The sequence below is a fragment of the Nelumbo nucifera genome, chromosome 6 (genome assembly GCF_055504915.1).
Source record: "Nelumbo nucifera cultivar China Antique chromosome 6, China Antique-T2T, whole genome shotgun sequence".
Taxonomy (NCBI): domain Eukaryota; kingdom Viridiplantae; phylum Streptophyta; class Magnoliopsida; order Proteales; family Nelumbonaceae; genus Nelumbo; species Nelumbo nucifera.
Genome location: NC_142654.1, coordinates 12,110,595 through 12,129,295, shown reverse-complemented (window position 1 = coordinate 12,129,295; position 18,701 = coordinate 12,110,595). Strand labels below are relative to the sequence as shown.

Genomic DNA, 18,701 nt, shown 5'->3' with positions numbered 1-18,701 from the left:
AGCCCAACAGAACCAAACAAATTTTCGAGCGTTTAGCTCAAAATGCCAATATTGCACCGATTTTCGAGAAAACAGACCAACATCTCCAAACAACACCCCAGTTTGCCGTCTCTATTGAATTGGATTTTGATGCATTATAGTTTAGTTGGGTTGCAATTGAGCTGTTCTCATAAATCAGATTCAGATGCAAATCAACTACTGTGGGAATGCAAATCACCAAACAACACCCCAATGCCCTTAAAGCTCAGTTTGGAAGGAATATAAATACAAATATGTAGACTATAAAACCTTGCATTTTGTATTAATTTATATATTATATATATATATATATATATATATTGTACATATTTGTATTTATGCTCTTTTTAAACTGTGCTTAGAAGAAATGCATATAACACTGTAGCTAATATATACTAATAGGGAAAGTCTATAATGTAGAAAATATATGATATGGAAAGAGTTTTGACCAATTAAAACCCATCTATGAATTTTGATAAATAAAACTTTATTTGCTATCACGTTTATAATTTCAGTTTATTGGTCAGTTGTTTTTCCTATATTATATCTTTTTCCACATCATAGTCGAACCCCTTTTAATGCAAATTGTTAGATTGGTATTCAAACAAGATTTACAGCAGAAGTGTATAATAGTTTGATGCTCAACACTTAAGTTTGTAAGTTTTACGGTCCTATTGAGCTTTACTTTTTATTTTTACCATAAGTGATAAGTCCTGTAGGCAAGACATGAATCTATATCATAAAATTGTTCTATAATTAAGTAACTAATGTTCTGTAGTTAAGGCTCAGTTCGGAAGGAGTACAAATACACAACTACTATTTAGAGTGCAAAACCTTACTTTGTATGTATTTGTACGTACTGTACAAATTTATATTTGTACTCCTTCCAAATCACAACACTGAGCCCATGCTCTTGGTCCCGGATCATGTGAATTGGGCTTGTTTAGCTTCTAAACTCATTGAGGATTCCCTCTTTGGTTTTGCCGGGTCAATCGGGGTTCCAACCATGGCCCACCCAACATCTTACTAGTTCACATGTGACCCAATAGTGTAAGTATAAGGGAATTATCATAAATGCTGATGATCATGTTGGCATTTTCTCCAGCATTGCGTAATCTGGGTTCAACATTCACCCCCAGGTGGGGCCAGGCCCATCAAAAGCCCACCACTTTAATACAAAATAGGATCATCTTCTCCACCTCCGGGCTCCAGTCCTCCACCAGTCCAACCAACTGCAGTTTTATTCCGCTCTCTCGTTTTACTAGCAGCCTCCACTCAGATGGGGAATCACAATGCGTACATTCTGTGCCTTCATCTGTTCTCCTTTTTGGTTCTTCTGACTGGTGAGCTGAATCTTCTTCGGAGCTGGCTTGTATTTGCCCGTGAAACAGAGCTAATGTCTTATAGCCTGTGATGTTGCAGGAACTCAAGTGGTTCAAAGTTCGTCTCATCATCAAAACCACCACAGCCGCTACCGTCAAGTTGGTCTTTCCAAACTTTTCGTTTTTGGAGATTCATATGCCGATACTGGGAATAACCCCAAATCTGTAGCTAAGTCGTGGCATGAGCCGTATGGGATCACATTTCCCGGTAGACCAACCGGCCGCTGGTCCGATGGTCGGGTCTTGACTGATTACGTAGGTGGGCTCTCTCTCTCTCTCTCTCTCTCTCCACCACTTCTTTCTGCTTCATAGAAATGGAAAATGTTCTCATGCAAGGGCATGAGAAACTCCAATTCTACATTTAATTTGAGAAACTCTAATCCTATTCCTTGGATTTACATTTGGTCAGGCTCCAAATAGATCTCTATTCTTGCTCTGATAATAGAATCACCATTTCTCTAAATTCTTTTCTTTTTTTGAACCATAGAAGGCAAAATTCATTCATTCAGATTACAAAGCAAGATCAACCATTTCTCTAAAATCTAAATTCATCAGCGCTATCTAGATGTGTATGATACCTAATTTGTAATATATTTCTTCCTTTGGTTTTTCTTTTCCTTTCTAACATATACAAAATAGGAAAAATATATGGTAGGCCCATGGCATAGCTTGGACTAAAGCTGTGAATCACTGCCTTCAATGTATTGACGTGGGTCCACCTTGAATCGGATGAAATGACGTTGTAGGGCCAAAAATACATCCAAAAGGCTGTTATTCCGTGAATTTTAGCTCAAGGCTACACCATTGGGCATTTTGGGTTTCATTTCAACAAGATAACTAGCAAACAAGCATGGAGTTAAATAAAAAATTGGTTAGTTTTGGATTAACATATTTGGGTTTTTTGACATCAGGTCCAACCTAGAATTCATATTTTCTTATGGTTGGTCTTAGATTGGTCATTGAGATTTAAGAGGAAAGGAGGGTTTTAAAAGGATTTTAAAATAGGATACGATGGATGGTCTATTCGGTTGCAATGATAAAAAACAAAATAAACATGGATGAGAAAGAGAAAGGTTTTTTTTTTTTATTGAAAGATGGGGACCACTTTTGCTTTCTCTCATCGTCCACCTACTTTTCTCAATCTTCTTGAGAAAACAAAGTGGTCAAAAAGAAAATTTACCTCACTATTTTATCTTTACTTTTTTTTTTTTTCTCTCTTTATAGCCAAGCCAAAGAGAGACTTTTTAGGCTTTATTTTCCTCACCTGCTTTGTTTTTTCACGGCCAAATGCAGTAGCATTAGGCTAACTTCTTTCTCTTTTTGTTATTTAAGCTATTCAAACTCAATAGATGAGATCAATATCATTAATCACAAGAACATAATTTGAAAACCCAACCCAAGCATTAGGCTTGGTCCCGAAGGATAGTCTTTGAGCTTAATTATCTGTGGCTGTTGGGAATCCGGATTTGCTCCTCACAGCACTTGTAATCACACATTGGGAGTATTTTTTTGAATTGGGATCTGCTTCTCACATAAGCCACCTCACACGGATCTCACATGCACATCTCACTCTATATTTAAAATATCTCCTATGAATAATAATGTATAAGTATGGAAGATGTTTCCAATACATGGTAAGGAATTTATAAGGATCTTTGTTAATAACATAATAAAAAACTCATTTTCAAGATCAGATTAGTTCAGCACAAAGGCTGTAAAACCAATAATAACATCCCATGCCAGTAATAATATGCATATGGCCCACAATCGCTCAAGTTCTCACTAAACACTTATGGATGGTGTGGGATATTATCATTGGTATTAGAGCCCATCCCGTTCACCTGATCCAAATTCATTTTCAACTACCCTACCTTTAAGTGGATTGAATCAGGTATGAGGTATCAAATAAATTTACATCCCACATTCCATGTTTTTATCCATATATTAATTACTAAAACTTTTCATTTCTTCCTTTACCTTGTTCTCTAAGTAGTAAGGACTAAGATGTTCATTCGCTTGATTGCAATGTACAGCTTCGTTTATTGGAATCAAATCTCCAATAGCTTACAAATGGATAAAATTTGGCCCAAAATTACTAAGCAATGGGATAAATTTTGCTTATGGAGGAACTGGAGTCTTCAATACATTGGCTCCTCAGCCAAACATGACCACACAGATCAACTTCTTTCAAAAGATCATCCAAACTGGAGTCTACAGCAAGCGTGATTTGGACTCATCTCTAGCTCTTGTATCACTTGCGGGCAACGACTATGGTGCTTATAATGCTAGAAGTGGCACTGCTCAGGTAATCCATTAACAACCCTTTCTTTCCCTCACCCTTTTTAAGGTAATAAGGTGCTTTTATGGTTATGGTTGGTTTGATAAAAAAAAAAATAGAAGTTGAGAGAATATTCTAGCAAAGCCAGTTTCCGATGATGTAAATGCATATTTAGAAGTATTCTGGTTCATTTAGGATGTGTTTGGTTTGAAAGAAAAGATAGAGAAATCTGTACAAACCAAACACAGCCTTATGTCCTACTCTCCTAGATGTTTGGCTTTATACATCTGCATTTGCCTAGGGGTTGGTGTTTAAAGCTGTATGTCCATTATGTCTGATAATGGTTATATGGACCCAATAGGCCCAGTTAGTATCAAATAGACTCTGTTACTGTTAATGGATCTATGGGCAAGGTAACGGGCTACCCCATTGTGTAGAATACATGGTTTTTAAAACCGATTTGGTGACTGAATCGGTCAGGGTTTGATTATCGGTTTGAATGGTTAACCGGTTGGTTCAGTGGTTTACTGATCAAAATCAACGGTTTTGGGGAAAAATAGAACCGGTCAGGTAACCAGTTCCCGGTTTTTCCGGTCTGGTTTTGAAAACCATGGTAGAACATGAAGCCAGGAAAAAAAAGGAAAAGAAAAAAGAAAGAAAGAAAGAATTGTATGCATAATTTCCACCACTGCTCTAATATCTGATATAGCAATGGAAACCAGACGTGAAAATTTTTGGGTGTATCTATTTAGCAGAATTTTTGGTATCTTTTTGAAAAATATTGGGATTTCGGCTACTTATTATTTCACCCAAACTTTTGAAATAATAACAAAAAACTAAAATATTATAGAATAGTATTAAGTTTTTAATAAAATAATTGAAATTTGTTGAAAATTTTCACTTTATTTTGGATGAGAAGGCTCCATCTGCCTACAGTGCAAATTTCATTTGCATTGGTGTAAATACATATGAGTGAAATGAGCTGCTTGTAAATTCTGCTTTACTCTTGCTTTGTTTGTTTGCTAAGGGTAAAATTGAAAGTAAAATGATGTGGTCTCCACTTTATATATATCAGAAAGAATGAAGGTAGGAAAAAGGCCGTTTGTTTAAGAGGAGTAAAATAAAAAGCAAAATCAGGTGATCTCCATTTTATATGAGAGAGAGAGAGAGAGAGAAATAAGGTAAAATGGGAAGTGGTGCAAATCTTGCATCAGTTATTGTGATGTAAAATTTGCAGTGCTAGTGAGTATAATAAACTTTGCATCAGATAGAAATCCAAATCATAGTTACAAACAAACGGATGCAAATTTGCATCTGGTTCAGGTTTGTATTATAATCAATTGGAAGGAGTACAAATACAGATATGTAAAGTGCAAAAACTTGTATTTAGTATATATTTGTACTATACATATTTGTATTTATACTCCTTTCAAAAGAGTTCAAATACAAATATATATATATAGAATGCAAAATCTTACATTTTGTATTATTTTTGTATCTATTTGTACAGTACAGATTCTCATTTATACTCCTTCCAAACTGAGCCTAAAAGGTTCAAAATAGACCAATAAATTTCCAAAATGCTTTTAATCTGGAGGGGTTTTTTTTAATTTTAATTTATCCTTCCATAAATGTAAATATCGATATATAGGGTTTGCCAGCCTTCATGGCTTCCGTGGTTAATCAATTAAAGTTGAATGTAAAGCGGATTCATGAGATGGGAGTAAAGAAAGTAGCAGTGACAACTCTGCAGCCGCTGGGATGTCTTCCCCAAAACACACTCCTTTCTTATTATCGACATTGCAATGCAACTCAAAACATGGCTGTCAACTTCCACAACTTCCTCTTGAAACAGGCTGTCCAACAACTAAACAATGAGGTCAAAAACTCTACCTTCCTACTTGATCTCCACTCTGCATTCATGTCCGTTTTCAAGAAACGCAATTCATCAGGTAAATGCCCTTCATCTCTATTCTCAACAAATTTCTTTATTTTTAATAATTATATATTAATTTGTCTATTTTTTTAATTTAATTTTATTTCCATGCTTGTGATCGATTCTACTTAATTAATTAATTATCTCAAACAAGTAGGAATTATATATATATATATATATATATATATATATATATATACATTAATTTGGGCTTGTGTGTAGGAAATGTGAAGTTCAGTAATCCGTTGCAGCCATGTTGTGTGGGTATGGATGCCTCAAACTCATGTGGAAGCACAGACCAGCTGAGCGGAAAGAAGAAGTATAGAGTATGCAAGCACCCCAAGGCCGCATTCTTTTGGGACCTGCTGCACCCTTCACAAGCGGGTTGGCATGCTGTCAGTCTAGTTTTGCACTCTTCTTTCAACAAACTCTACTCCTAGCCTAGCCTACCTACTTAATTTCTCCATCATATCCCCTCAACAGCTATTACTATTTAGTCTATTATCAATGTGTGTATGGTGGTTTTTGATACATTTCATTTTCCGCCCATCTATCTACTTTCTTTTACATTTAAACTAGTAGAAGGGTCTCTTAAATAAAATCATGGGAAGGTGAATATTATAAGGGATTCAAAAATTTTGAAAGATATTTTTAAAGTGACCTTAAACATAGAAAAAATTAATGATAAATCCACTAAATTAGAAAAGCAAAGGAAAAATAATCAAAAAATTAAGTCCAAAGTTTCGTTTTGAGACGGAGTTAAATATACATGCAATCAAAGAAAGAGGCAAAAAAAATCGTCTTGTAAGAAAAAATTAAAAAAAAAAAACATTCAACAAGAAAATCCAAAGAAAAAACAAAATGGAAGAAATAAAATGGTGGTAAACTCTAGATCATACATGCTCAAATAAAGCCAACAGTAGAAGAAACATTTAAATAGTGAAAATCCAAAATCATAAAAAACCATGGTTTTTTAACCACCGTTGACCCAGATAAACGAACATATTGGCCTAGGAACCGTCTAGGCAACTGGTTCCATTTTACCCCAATCCCAGTCCCTAGCCAAAAACTGTTGAATCGATCAACAATCCATTGACCCGAGCGAACTGTCGACTTGTTGACCCATTCAATGGTTTTGACCGTTTTTTATTTTTTTTTTAATTATGAACCATCTAGGCAACCGGTTCCATTTTATCTCAATCCTGGTCCCTGGCCAAAAACCGTTGAATCGATCAATGATCCATTGACGTGGGTGGTCGAACTGCCGACCTATTGACCCGTTCAATGGTTTTTGGACATTTTTTTATTTTTTTAATTTTTGTTGTCATAACGGGCCGTCTGTTCAAACCGAATAGTCAAACCGTCGACCCGAAAATTGGTGGCCATAATGGTTCCGTTTTTGGGTCGTTTGAGTCACACGCTCGAATGATATAACACGTATGATACTGCTTAATGGATATCACACACTCAATTTTTTGCTTGTAATTTTTGTTATCAGAATGGGTCGTCCATTTAAACAGGACGGTCAAACTGCCATTTTTTTTTTATGTTTTTAATTGGGAACCATATAGGCAACCGGTTCCGTTTTACCCCAATCCTAGTCCCTAGACAAAAACCGCCGAATCAGTCAACAACCCATTGACCCTATTGGTCGAACCGTCGAGCCGTTAACCCATTCAATGGTTTTTGGCCATTTTATTTTTATTTTTATTTTTTGTTTCTAGAACGGGCCATCCATTCAAACTAGATACGGTCGAACCATTGACCCAAAAACCGAGGCTAGAACGGTTCCGTTTTTCAAGTTGTATGAGTCATACACTCAAATGACATAACACATATGATATTACTTAATGGACCTCACACACTCATTTTTTTCCTATAATTTTTGTTGACATAATGGATTGTCCGTTCTAACCGGATGGTCAAACCGTCGACCCAAAAACCGGTGGCCAGAATGATTCCATAATTTTTTACTTGTAATTTTTATTGTCAAAACGGATCATTCATTTGAACCGGACAGTTGAACCATCGACCTAAAACCAGTGGCATCTTATATATCTATTAAAGGGATATCTGGCGAAAGGGGAGACCACCCTATCCCTTTAATAGATATACAAGCAAGTGAATGCCATAGACCAAAGATCATAAACATGAATGGCAAATCCAAATAGCACCTATAGTGAGCATGTTAAGTCATCCTTGGCATCACATGGTTGCTTATATCTTTTCTTATCATCACATTATATCTTTTCTTATATCTTGTCCACTAAATACCAGAAATTTAAAGGATGTAGATTTTGAGAATAATAATGGCAATTCTACTCATTATCTTAATTTGAACAATTTAAGGGTTGTTCACCAATATGTTTGATATTGTTTCTTTAAAAGAAAAACAATTATTCTTTTGGTTTAAAAGACAAGGTCATACATATTGTCAAACACCCTGTTAGAGGTTAGAAATCCTCATCATTTGATGTAAGCTCTTTCCCATATGTGTAACAATTCTGCCAACCTACATCTTTAGTGAAGGTATCAATCGAATCACTCCAAACCCCAAATCCGGTTCTTCTATGGAAATCATCGTCATTTGGTGTAAGCTTTTTCCCATATGTGTAACAATTTTGCCAACCTACATCTTTAGTGAAAATATCAGTCGAATCACTCCAAACCCCAAATCTAGTTCTTCTATCTAACCATTTCCTCAAGAAACCTAAATTTCCTATCTAAAAGAATAACAAGATCAGACACCAATGCTAGTCAAAAATCGTCTACCCCCCATTCCCGAAATACATATAATAAACTACATTTTTCTTTTGTTGCAATAAATATAAACTACTCTTAAGCTACAGTTATTACTCATGTAAACTTTTTCCCAATTCCCAGTCACCAGACAAGATGTACAACTTTTAATTTAAAACACCACAGAGCAAAGGCTGCATGCAATTTTACCAAGACAAACAAAACCAGCAGCAGAAGAAGCCAACCCAGCGATAGTCGGAAAGTTGTTATAGGAAGCAATATGTACGTGCACTTTGTCCCAATCTTCTTTCTTAATGTGGATCCCCTTGTCCTCATCATTAACACTATTTGCATGGCATCGGATTTCTGAGTTCTGAAATCTACCACCAGAGAGGGAAATCTCCTACACTAACCAACAAAAGTTAAAATTTCCTAGAGTGAGCAAATACTAAAAAGCATCAGAAATCAGACCTCAACCAGACAAACAAATGAGATATCCATGAAATACACCTTCCCATTGAGCCACATCCTGTCATTCTCAAAACTGGGACTAACAGCAACAACAGTCGTCGTGCAGAGATGCTCTGGATCAAGCGTTACACTGATGCTGTCATTTACAGGAAGAATTAGGGTTTCATCCCTCTTCCCCCAGTACTTGATGACTGTGACATTCGTTGGAGTCTGAGCAGTCACCATTAGTACCAAGTTCTGCAATCCATTTTCCATTTTGACCACAACGAAATCTGAGAGAGAGAGAGAGAGAGATTTATTGATTCTTTCCTTTCGAAACAAAAGCTGAAGAAATCTCTTCAACTACAAAAAAACGCCTACTTAAGCTGAGAAATGTAGTTTAATAATTATCAAATGAAACCAGAAAGCTGGAATTTCAACAAATTTAAAGGGAGAAGTTAGACTAGGTTTTTTTCCGATTTGAAACCGATCAGAAACAGAGAAAATAAAAGATGATAATTTACTGATTTAAAGATTAAAATTTGAAAATCAGAGGGAAAACGGATTCCAATCAGTTCTAGAGATGAGAAAAAATGAAAAGAAAAATAAAATAAAAACCCAATTGTTCAAGGTTCCAAATCTCTTAACTTATTGAAATTAATGGTGAAGAAGAAGCAGAATGTCAGAGAGCAATTGCAGAAGAACAATGACTTGAGGTCTGCGTCTCTGATCAACTAAGGATTGAAAGAAGGAAACAGCAAGTCTCGACTCAGACTCCACAGCCTCGAGAGCGAGACAAATACAATGGGAGACTCAGGTTAATGTGGGGTTCATTTATATAGCAAAATTACCGAACTACAACCAATTTGTAGTTTCAATTGGATCTTGATTTGACAAAGAAAATAGAGCCCATTTTCCGTTGCCACTGAGGCCCATCAAATCCTTTTGTGGTGAAGCCCAATAAAATAACACAATTAGTCAGCCCAAAAGCAACTTCTTGAGTTAACACTGTTGGGCTCAGGAACTACATCCTGTTATTTCTTTTTAGAAGACCTTGAGCATAGATCATGTCATTTCTTTTGTATAAAGAAAAAGAAAAATAGTCATTTAGACTATTTTAGAGATGAGAGATTTTTCACTGTTAAGCTTAGGAACTACTACATATGGGCCTCATCAAGTGTTTCTTCTGAAAGAAATGGGTCATCTTCATAGGCCCAATTGATGTTGCTCCAACCGAATGGGCTCCATTGGTTGGACCTTGGACGTCCTTGTACTCCAAAGAGGATTCCATGTCTGAACAGGCAACTCCTGTCGTCATTTCAGCAAATAGATATGGATGTTTTTGTAATTTAGCGCTAAAATTTCCCTCTAGTCTATTTTTCTTGCTATCTTCTCACAAAAAACCTACCCAACCCAACCCTGTAGATCAAATTCAATAACGGAAACCCAAGTATCCAACAAGAGCGCTCACATTGGAAAATCTGTGTGAACCCCTTATGTCCATCCTTGATTGGCTCCAAAACCAGAAGCAACATGCAGTATTCACCAGCTTTTTTTCCCATGTAAGCTCTACTGTCCATCCGTCGGTTTTGGGTAGGTCATACCTCAAAACCAATGGACTTAAATGCACGACCATCACCATGGTCCATAGAAGTGGGTAGCGTTGTGAAACATGTTAGCATAGCTCCAAAACTAGAAGCAACCCACAATATTCACCAGCTTTTATGCCATGTAAGCGCTACTATCCATCCATTGGTTTTGGGTAGGTCATACCCCAAAATCGACGGACTTAAATGCACGACCATCACCACGGTCCATAGAAGTGGGTAGCATTGTGAAACACGTTAGCATAGCTCCAAAATCAGAAGCAACCTGCAATATTCACCAGCTTTTTTCCCATATAAGCGCTACTGTCCAACCATCGATTTTAGGTAGGTCATACCCCAAAACCAACGGACTTAAATGCACGACCATCACCACGGTCCATAGAAGTGGGTAGCGTTGTGAAACATGTTAGCATAGCACAAAACCATAAGCAACCCGCAATATTCACCAGCTTTTTTTCCATGTGAGCACTACTGCCCATCCGTCAATTTTGGGTAGGTCATACCCCAAAACCGACGGGTTTAAATGCACGACCATCACTACGGTCCATAGAAGTGGGTAGCGTTGTGAAACATGTTAGCATAGCTCCAAAATCAGAAGCAACCCGCAATATTCACCAGCTTTTTTTCCCATGTAAGCGCTATTGTCCATCTGTCGGTTTTGGGACTGACGGACTCAAATGCACAACCATCACCACGGTCAATAGAAGTGGGTAGCGTTGTGAAACACATTAGCATAGCTCCAAAACCAAAAGCAACCCGCAATATTCACCAGCTATTTTCCATGTAAGTGCTACTGAACATCCGTCGGTTTTGGGTAGGTCATACCCCAAAACCAACGGACTTAAATGCACGATCATCACCACAGTCCATAGAAGTGGGTAGCATTGTGAAACACGTTAGCATAGCTCATACCACCAAGAGTGAGAGCACTTGTTGTGTCTATTTGGAATGTGAAGTTGGGAATCATGTGAACACAAACAGAGTCGTAGTCATAGTCGTGGTTGGTGAGGAGGGACCATTTGACGGAAAATTCAATAAAACAATAATAAACAGGATTAGATCGAGTGGTGTACATCATAGTCTGATGATACATCTTGACCGTGAATTAGCAAGTCGCATATTATAACAATAGGATCTGACTTGGCAAAGACTTTCCTCTGCTGAACTGGTTTGTGAACTGGAAGGGAGGCTAGGAGTCGTGGAAACACTTTGCACATTTTCTCTGCTTACGTCGGACTCAGAAATCAGAATCTTGCGTGAATGTCACATTTTCTCTGCTTATTTTAGGGATATGGATTGCAATCCACCCCAGAAATCTGAAACTGCACCCCCTTGGAATTTATTTATTTAAAAATAAATAAAATAAAATATATTTAGAAATTTACATCTTTTATTTTGATAACTAAAAACTAGCGGTGCGCCCTACTTGATAGGGGCTAGAATGGAATTGCAACTTTGTTATTTACTATATTAAAAAAGACAATGGTTCCTTGATAAGAAACTTGCAATTATAAGTACCCAAGTCTTGAAACTCATATAAAGACTTAAAAGAGATCATCCTGTGCTCGTTTTTTAAATATTGCTTTAGCAAAGCATCTCATATAAAAGAATATGATCATACAGTAATAGTTCTGAGTTCTACTTCATAGCTATTCTTTATTTCACATTGAGAACTCCTAGTCAACCCGGATAGTAAGACCATTCGGCATGGGAACCATCTAGGCAACCAGTTCCGTTTTACTCCAAACCCGGTCCCTGGCCAAAAATTGTTAAATTAGTCAATGACCCGTTGACCCAAGTTATCGACTCGTCGGCCTGTTCAACGGTTTTTGGCCATTTTATTTTTTATTTTTGTTGTTAGAATGGGTCATCCGTTCTAGAAACCGATGGGCAAAACGGTTCTGTTTTCGGGCCGTTTTTTCTAGATGCCAATAATTAGACGAAAGAACTTTGTAGCCATAGTTATGGGAAGGGTGGACATTACAAGGGATTCCAAAACCTTGAAAGATAAATCCAAAGTGACCTTAAACACAGAAAATAAATGGCGGTAAATCCACCAAACTAGAAAAACTAAGGAAAAAAAATCAAAAAATTAAGTCCAAAGTTTCGCTTTGAGACAGAGCTAAACATACATGCAACCAAAGAAAGAGACAAAGCAGATCATCTTGTAAGAAAATTAAAAAAAAATGCACAAGAAAACCTAAAGAAAAACAAAGGGAAGAAATAAAATGGAGGTAAACCCTTGTTTTGGAGGATCTTGAAGAAGAAGACCAAATACAAAAAAGAAAACAAAAAACAAAAAAAATACAAAAGCAAAAAATGAAAAAATGAACATACCGCACACGCTCGAATAAAGCCAACAGTAGAAGAAACCTTTGAATAGTGAAAATCCAAAAGCATAAAAAACCATGGTTTTCGAACCGTTGTTGACCCGAACGGATGGACATTTCGGCCTAGGAACCGTCCAAGCAATCGGTTCCATTTTACCTCAATCCCGGTCCCTAGACAAAACCGTTGATTCGACTAACGACCCATTGACCTGGGCGGTCAAACTGTCGACCCGTTGACATGTTCAATGGTTTTTGACCATTTTTTATGTTTTAATTGGGAACCGTCCAAGCAATTAGTTCCGTTTTATCCTAATCATAATCCTTGGGCAAAAATTGTTGAATCAATCAATGACCCATTGACCCGGGAGGTCGAACCATCGGTCGTTTATCCATTCAATCGTTTTTGGCCATTTTTTGTTTTTTTAGTTTTTGTTGTCAGAATGGGTCGTCTGTTCGAAATAGGCGATCGAACCGTTGACCCAAAAACCGATGGCCAGAACAATTCCATTTTCAAGTCTTATGAGTCACATGCACAAACGACATAACACATATGATACTATTTAATAGACCTCACACACTCAATTTTTTGCCTTTAATTTTTGTTGTCAAAATGGGTTGTCCATTCGAATCGAACAATTAGCCCGTCATTTTTTTAATTGGGAACCGCATAGGCAACCGGTTCCATTTTACCCCAATCTTGGTCCCTAGCCAAAAATCATTGAATCAGTAAACGACCCATTGACCTAAGCGATCGAATCGTCGACCCAAAAACTGGTGGCCAGAACGGTTCCCTTTTTGGGTCGTATGAGTCATACACTCGAATGACATAACACATATGATATTGCTTAATGGACCTCACACACTCAATTTTTTCCCTGTAATTTTTATTGTCAAAACGAGTCCCCCATTCAAATTAGACAATTGAACCGTCAACCCAATACCGGTGGCCAGAACGATTCTATAATTTTTACTTATAATTTTATTATTAAAACGGACTATTCGTTCAAATCAGGCGATTAAACTATCAACTCAAAACCGGAGGCATATATATATATATATATATATATTAAAGGGTGGCAAAATTATATATTAAAGGGTTGCCATTTGACGAAGGAGACACCACCCCTATTTAAATCGAACTATGACAGATTATGTAGGATCGGATAGAGGTGAATTCATATTTGATTCAATCATAAGTGGATTAATTCTCAATATTAATATATATTTGATTTAATGTATATTTATATATATATATAATTTAAATTAATTCATATTTGATTTAATATATATATATATATATTAAATTTTAGTAGTGAAACCTAAGGTTTAAAGTTTGCGAAAATTAAGTATGTGCTTTTCTCATCTAATTAATCAATGGAAGTGATTCCATAATAGTGTGTGTTCACTTCTGTTGAAGAACCATTCGATTCTCCTTTGGCTTATCGATCCATGTGCATATTCATGAGTGTACTTGGCAAAATATGCTACTCTGTGTACTCGCATTTTCACTTGGTCCTCTCCCTCTTCTTGTATTGATGAATGATTAATGATTTTAGTCTTTGGGCTCTTTTAGGAAAAAAAATAGTGAAGAATTAATGCTACGGCAACAAATAGATCAGAACAAATGAATCTGATTTTATTTAAGTTGGATTTCGATATTCATTTAACCATAATTAGAGAGATGATGATGGGATTTTGGATTTGAATAAATTTAGTTTTTAGGGTTCGATGATTGCCATGATCATAACGGAAAAACTTATAATAAATCAATCGGCATCACAAAAAAAGTGTGGGGATTTGAACCTATTAGGCTAAGCTGACCACAACTCAACCATTTGTAAAAATAAGCTTCCAATAAATTATCTAGATCTATATATTAATAAATTTATAAAAACATAATCTGCTTTTTACGGGGTGTTCGATAATATGGTTCGTTTTGTTTTTATAATAATTATTTGCACAGTTGTCTGTGTTCAACCTTCCATGTATATCGTTAAGAGACGAATGCATTAACCCAATACTCTTGATGCCCGGCTCATTGATCAAACCAACACAGATGGAATATTTCAACTACTGTGCTTAATAATAATAATAATATTAATGATAATAATCTGTAAACAATTATAGTGCATTTACTTCCGGTTGTTCAAAGAGACCCGAGAGAAGACCTGAGTTCATGACGACCAAGTGGACCGGCCTCGTCAGAAGTCATCACTATAAAAGTTTACTACTTTATTATCTCATCCTCCACTTTCACTCCCTTCAGACGTCTGTAAATCTTCCCTCCCTTGAGGCCTTTCTCATGGGGAAGACGAGAAAGCAGGTTTTCTTGTTTCAATTATTGTCTTTTTGGGTTCTTATGACTGGTAAAAACCCTAGAGCTTGTATAACTTGTTCTTCTTCTTATCTTTCATTCTTGTCCATCATTAAACAGAGCTGAATTCGTGGTGTTTTCGGTTCCTAAAATTAATGGGTAACAGATAATTTTATAATTTTGTGATTGCACAGGAATTAAAGTGGTTCAAAGTTCATCTTCTCATCATCATAATGGCCACCACCGCCGTCTTCATCTTCTCGGTCCTACAAAACTTTTCGTTTTCGGAGATTCGTACGCTGACACCGGCAACAACCCAAAATCTGAAAAACCATGGCATGAACCTTATGGGATCACTTTTCCTGGTAAACCAGCCGGCCGTTGGTCTGACGGTAGGGTCCTGACCGATTACATAGGTGGGTTTCTCTCTCTCTCTCTCGATGGGTGTCTGCTTGTTTCTAAAATGTGAAAACGCGCCCCAAGTTCTCTCTGCACGTATCATGCAAACATGTAATCACTGTAACACCCTATTGCCATGCAAGGAACCAACTGTCCTTTTTGCAGACTAGTGTAAGAAAAAGAGAATGGTTGATACCACGTGGAAGCCACCATTACAATTTAGAGTAGACTCAAGAACTCCTCTGGGTTTTGTTTGTTGCTTTCCGTTTTCTTCCTTGAATCCTAAGCAATTTTAGGTGCTTCTCACCCGCTCCAACAAACACAATAACAGCCTTCACAATTCGACAGACAGATGTGTCCACTTGGGCTGCGTAGGGTGCATATTTGGAAGCGATGTAAATTAAGAACAATGTAAATATTTATGTCGGTTCAATTTGATCAGCATTTAAAAGGAGTGTAAAATAAATCAAGATCGACGGAGTTGGTGGAATTTTACCTCATAAAGCTTTACCTAATGTAGAGTTTTATGGATGTAAATACTACATCAATAAAATCGATATAAAACTTTGTCACACTTTTTGAAATTCAAACGGTGATATGCCAACAGTTTGATGTAACCCATGTAATTTTACACCGAACGATGATGTTTTGCATCAATTACAAATGCAACCTAAATGGATTTGTGTTAACATGGAAACCATTGAAGCCCAAATTTGACGCTTACATTAACCTCAATCCTCATATACATCAAATCGTGTTCAATAATTTAACTTCTGATTGTTGGATCATTCGCAATTTTCTGTTCGTCTTTCCTCTTGGGGTGTTTTCTAAGATTTTTTTTTCTTTCATTCCATCTTCCATTGAAATATGCAGGTTCGTTAATAGGAATCAAGTCTCCAATACCTTATAGACGGAGAAAATTTGGGGCAAAACAAAGGCATGGGATGAATTTTGCTTATGGAGGGACAGGTGTGTTTGATACACTGTCTCTCAACCCAAACATGACCACCCAAATTGACTACTTTCAACAGCTCATCCACGATAATGGAGTGTACACAAAGCTCGACCTTGACTCGTCCATCGCTCTGGTATCACTTGCTGGAAACGACTACAGTACTTACTTTGCTAGAAATGGCACCGAAGAGGTGATTATTAAAAACCCTCTCTCTCTCTCTTAATCAGATTGGGCCTTGAATCTTGATCAAACAGGATTCATTGTGGGCTATAAATAATAACGGGCTCAAGCCTATGCAAGTAGTCTTGAATTTTGATGGGTATTCTAAGCTTTTCTAGAGCTGCCTAGTAAAATTTACCCCTCTTGTAGATTGTTACATGGATTGAGTTGCCATCTCTATGGGGCTTAAAATCTAAATTGGCAGAGCAATTCAACTAGCTTGTCGTGGCACGTTTAACAATTCTAAATATTAGGCCCCAGGCCTGGCCGATGGGATGTGAAATCCATCCTAATTCTCAAGCCTGTAAGTCTGAAACTATGGCTAATGGCTATCTATGGATGGTGGACCAGAAGTTCAAATCACTTATAAATCCAATGCTGGAAACCATTTATAGGTTATCTATGTTTTTTTCCCATATTTTAATCTTTAGAGTATTATAAGCTATATTTACATCCACTTTCTAACCTAACTAAATTTTCCTCTGTGTTCTGGTCTTCCATGAATAAAGGGTTTGCCAGACTTGGTTAGGTCAGTGGTTAAGCAACTGGCCTTGAATCTGAAGCGCATTCATGAAACAGGAGTGAAGATAGTAGTAGTTACAGCTCTCCAGCCAGTGGGATGTCTTCCTTATCTTACAGCCTCTTCATCGTTCCAACGATGCAATGAAAGTCGGAATGCAGCTGTGAAATTCCACAACCACTTATTGCACCAAGCTGTAGAAAAGCTGAACAACGAGAGTACGGTGGCAGCATACAAAATTCTTGATCTCTACAGTGCGTTCATGTCTGTATTTGAGAGACAGAAAGGCCACCCAGAAAGTTTAAAGTTTGATAATCCATTGAAGCCATGTTGCATAGGCATAGGTGTTTCATACTCATGTGGGAGCATAGATGAGAGTAAGGTGAAGAAGTATACAATATGCAACAACACTGAGACTGCTTTCTTTTGGGACCTATTTCATCCTACACAAGAGGGTTGGAATGTTGTCCTCCGTTCAGCTTTGCAATCTTCTCTACACTCGCTCTATTCCTAATTCTTTGCCATCTTACTACTAGCGATGAGAGTTTGACTGTTACATTTCTGTTCTTGTTCTGCCCTTGTTTCTAACTTTCTTTCTAAACAAATAAATTTCTGTGTTTTATGTTATTGGCCTGTCTTTGAATTAGCAGTAGGCATGGCAGTTTTTTCTGGTCCCAATTGGGATCCACCCGAATGGGATGATTTTCCTCGGCAATGGGATGGGCAAATTTTCATCTTCTTTGGAGGGATGGGGATGAGGAGATTAATACCAAATACTCAACATAAATCCCAAATGACACATATCAGTGATTCAACCATCTAGATTAATAAATCAGCTCATGAGGTTTGACCCAAACCAAGATTATCATCACGTCTCTAGATCACCCGGCTACATCAACAACAGGTTGAAAACATTGCTAACACCCGACACGACCCTGTATTGTTGTCAGTGGAACCCATTACCAGCAACTCAGGCTTAAAATTTTCTTGGCTACCTACATTTTTAAAGTTCAAATACTGATGGGACTCGGTTCAGGTTCTACAACTAGAGAGACCCGTTTAACTAAGTAGCTTGGGTCAATGACCATTGATGATTCGAGCAATCCGAATGAATGTGCTATATGCCTATATCTGCTATTGTACTATTGTATGTATATTCCAATAAATCGACCACAATTTTTTTTATTCCGTGACTTCAGTTTTTAGTAGCTAAAACATCACACCAACATGGGATATGATCATCCAATGTGTTGCAACCAATGTACTGAAAAAATTGGACTTATCCCTTGTCCGTTTGCTTATTACCATCAAAGCACATATGTTTGTCAGTTTGATCGAATACAGTTGAATTTGTGTTTTTATTGGAACACTTTTGTGCTTTGGCAGAGGAAAAAAAACGGAGTTTAGCTAGCATGAAAGTAAAAGCCAATTTATAACCAAAAAAAAAATGAAATCATTTTGGGCTATTTCGTTTTTCAGGCTCAGTCACACTAGTAAAATATGCTTTTCACAAAACACAGTACAGTGTAAAAATATGCAATCTTACAAGTATGA

At 36.9% G+C, this 18,701-nt stretch overlaps 2 protein-coding genes and 1 pseudogene across 5 annotated transcripts; 2 read left to right on the top strand and 1 right to left on the bottom strand.

Moving 5' to 3' along the window:
* The first annotated feature begins 1,153 nt into the window (after positions 1 to 1,153).
* LOC104588179 (GDSL esterase/lipase At5g03610-like) lies at positions 1,154 to 6,250 on the top strand. 4 transcript variants are annotated; one of them, XM_088889383.1, is made up of 5 exons: positions 1,154 to 1,361; positions 1,441 to 1,659; positions 3,434 to 3,705; positions 5,534 to 5,630; positions 5,837 to 6,250. In XM_088889383.1, the coding sequence occupies exons 1-5, from the start codon at positions 1,298 to 1,300 to the stop codon at positions 6,052 to 6,054; spliced, it is 870 nt and encodes a 289-aa protein (XP_088745509.1). In that variant the 5' UTR covers positions 1,154 to 1,297; the 3' UTR covers positions 6,055 to 6,250. The 4 variants fall into 4 exon arrangements, with proteins under 4 accessions (XP_088745509.1, XP_088745507.1, XP_088745508.1 ...); XM_088889381.1 differs by having other exon boundaries at positions 1,155 to 1,361; positions 5,384 to 5,630; XM_088889382.1 differs by having other exon boundaries at positions 1,157 to 1,361; positions 5,330 to 5,630; positions 5,866 to 6,250.
* A 1,817-nt stretch (positions 6,251 to 8,067) lies between these two features.
* LOC148790606 (diphosphomevalonate decarboxylase 2 pseudogene) lies at positions 8,068 to 9,079 on the bottom strand (annotated as a pseudogene).
* A 5,871-nt stretch (positions 9,080 to 14,950) lies between these two features.
* Positions 14,951 to 17,774, top strand: LOC104591317 (GDSL esterase/lipase At5g03610-like). The gene is made up of 4 exons (XM_010250122.2): positions 14,951 to 15,106; positions 15,249 to 15,470; positions 16,327 to 16,598; positions 17,137 to 17,774. Exons 1-4 carry the CDS (start codon positions 15,043 to 15,045, stop codon positions 17,659 to 17,661), a joined length of 1,083 nt encoding a protein of 360 aa, XP_010248424.1. The 5' UTR covers positions 14,951 to 15,042; the 3' UTR covers positions 17,662 to 17,774.
* Positions 17,775 to 18,701: the final 927 nt, after the last annotated feature.

Bases quoted from the DNA above. Each gene is read 5' to 3' on its own strand.
- LOC104588179 (XM_010246028.3), top strand. From the start codon at position 1,298: ATGGGGAATCACAATGCGTACATTCTGTGCCTTCATCTGTTCTCCTTT. The intron at 3,706-5,329 runs GTAATCCATTAA...ATCGATATATAG, and splicing joins CTAGAAGTGGCACTGCTCAG to GGTTTGCCAGCCTTCATGGC. The intron at 5,631-5,836 runs GTAAATGCCCTT...GCTTGTGTGTAG, and splicing joins CAAGAAACGCAATTCATCAG to GAAATGTGAAGTTCAGTAAT.
- LOC104591317 (XM_010250122.2), top strand. From the start codon at position 15,043: ATGGGGAAGACGAGAAAGCAGGTTTTCTTGTTTCAATTATTGTCTTTT. The intron at 15,107-15,248 runs GTAAAAACCCTA...GTGATTGCACAG, and splicing joins TTTTTGGGTTCTTATGACTG to GAATTAAAGTGGTTCAAAGT. The intron at 16,599-17,136 runs GTGATTATTAAA...CCATGAATAAAG, and splicing joins CTAGAAATGGCACCGAAGAG to GGTTTGCCAGACTTGGTTAG.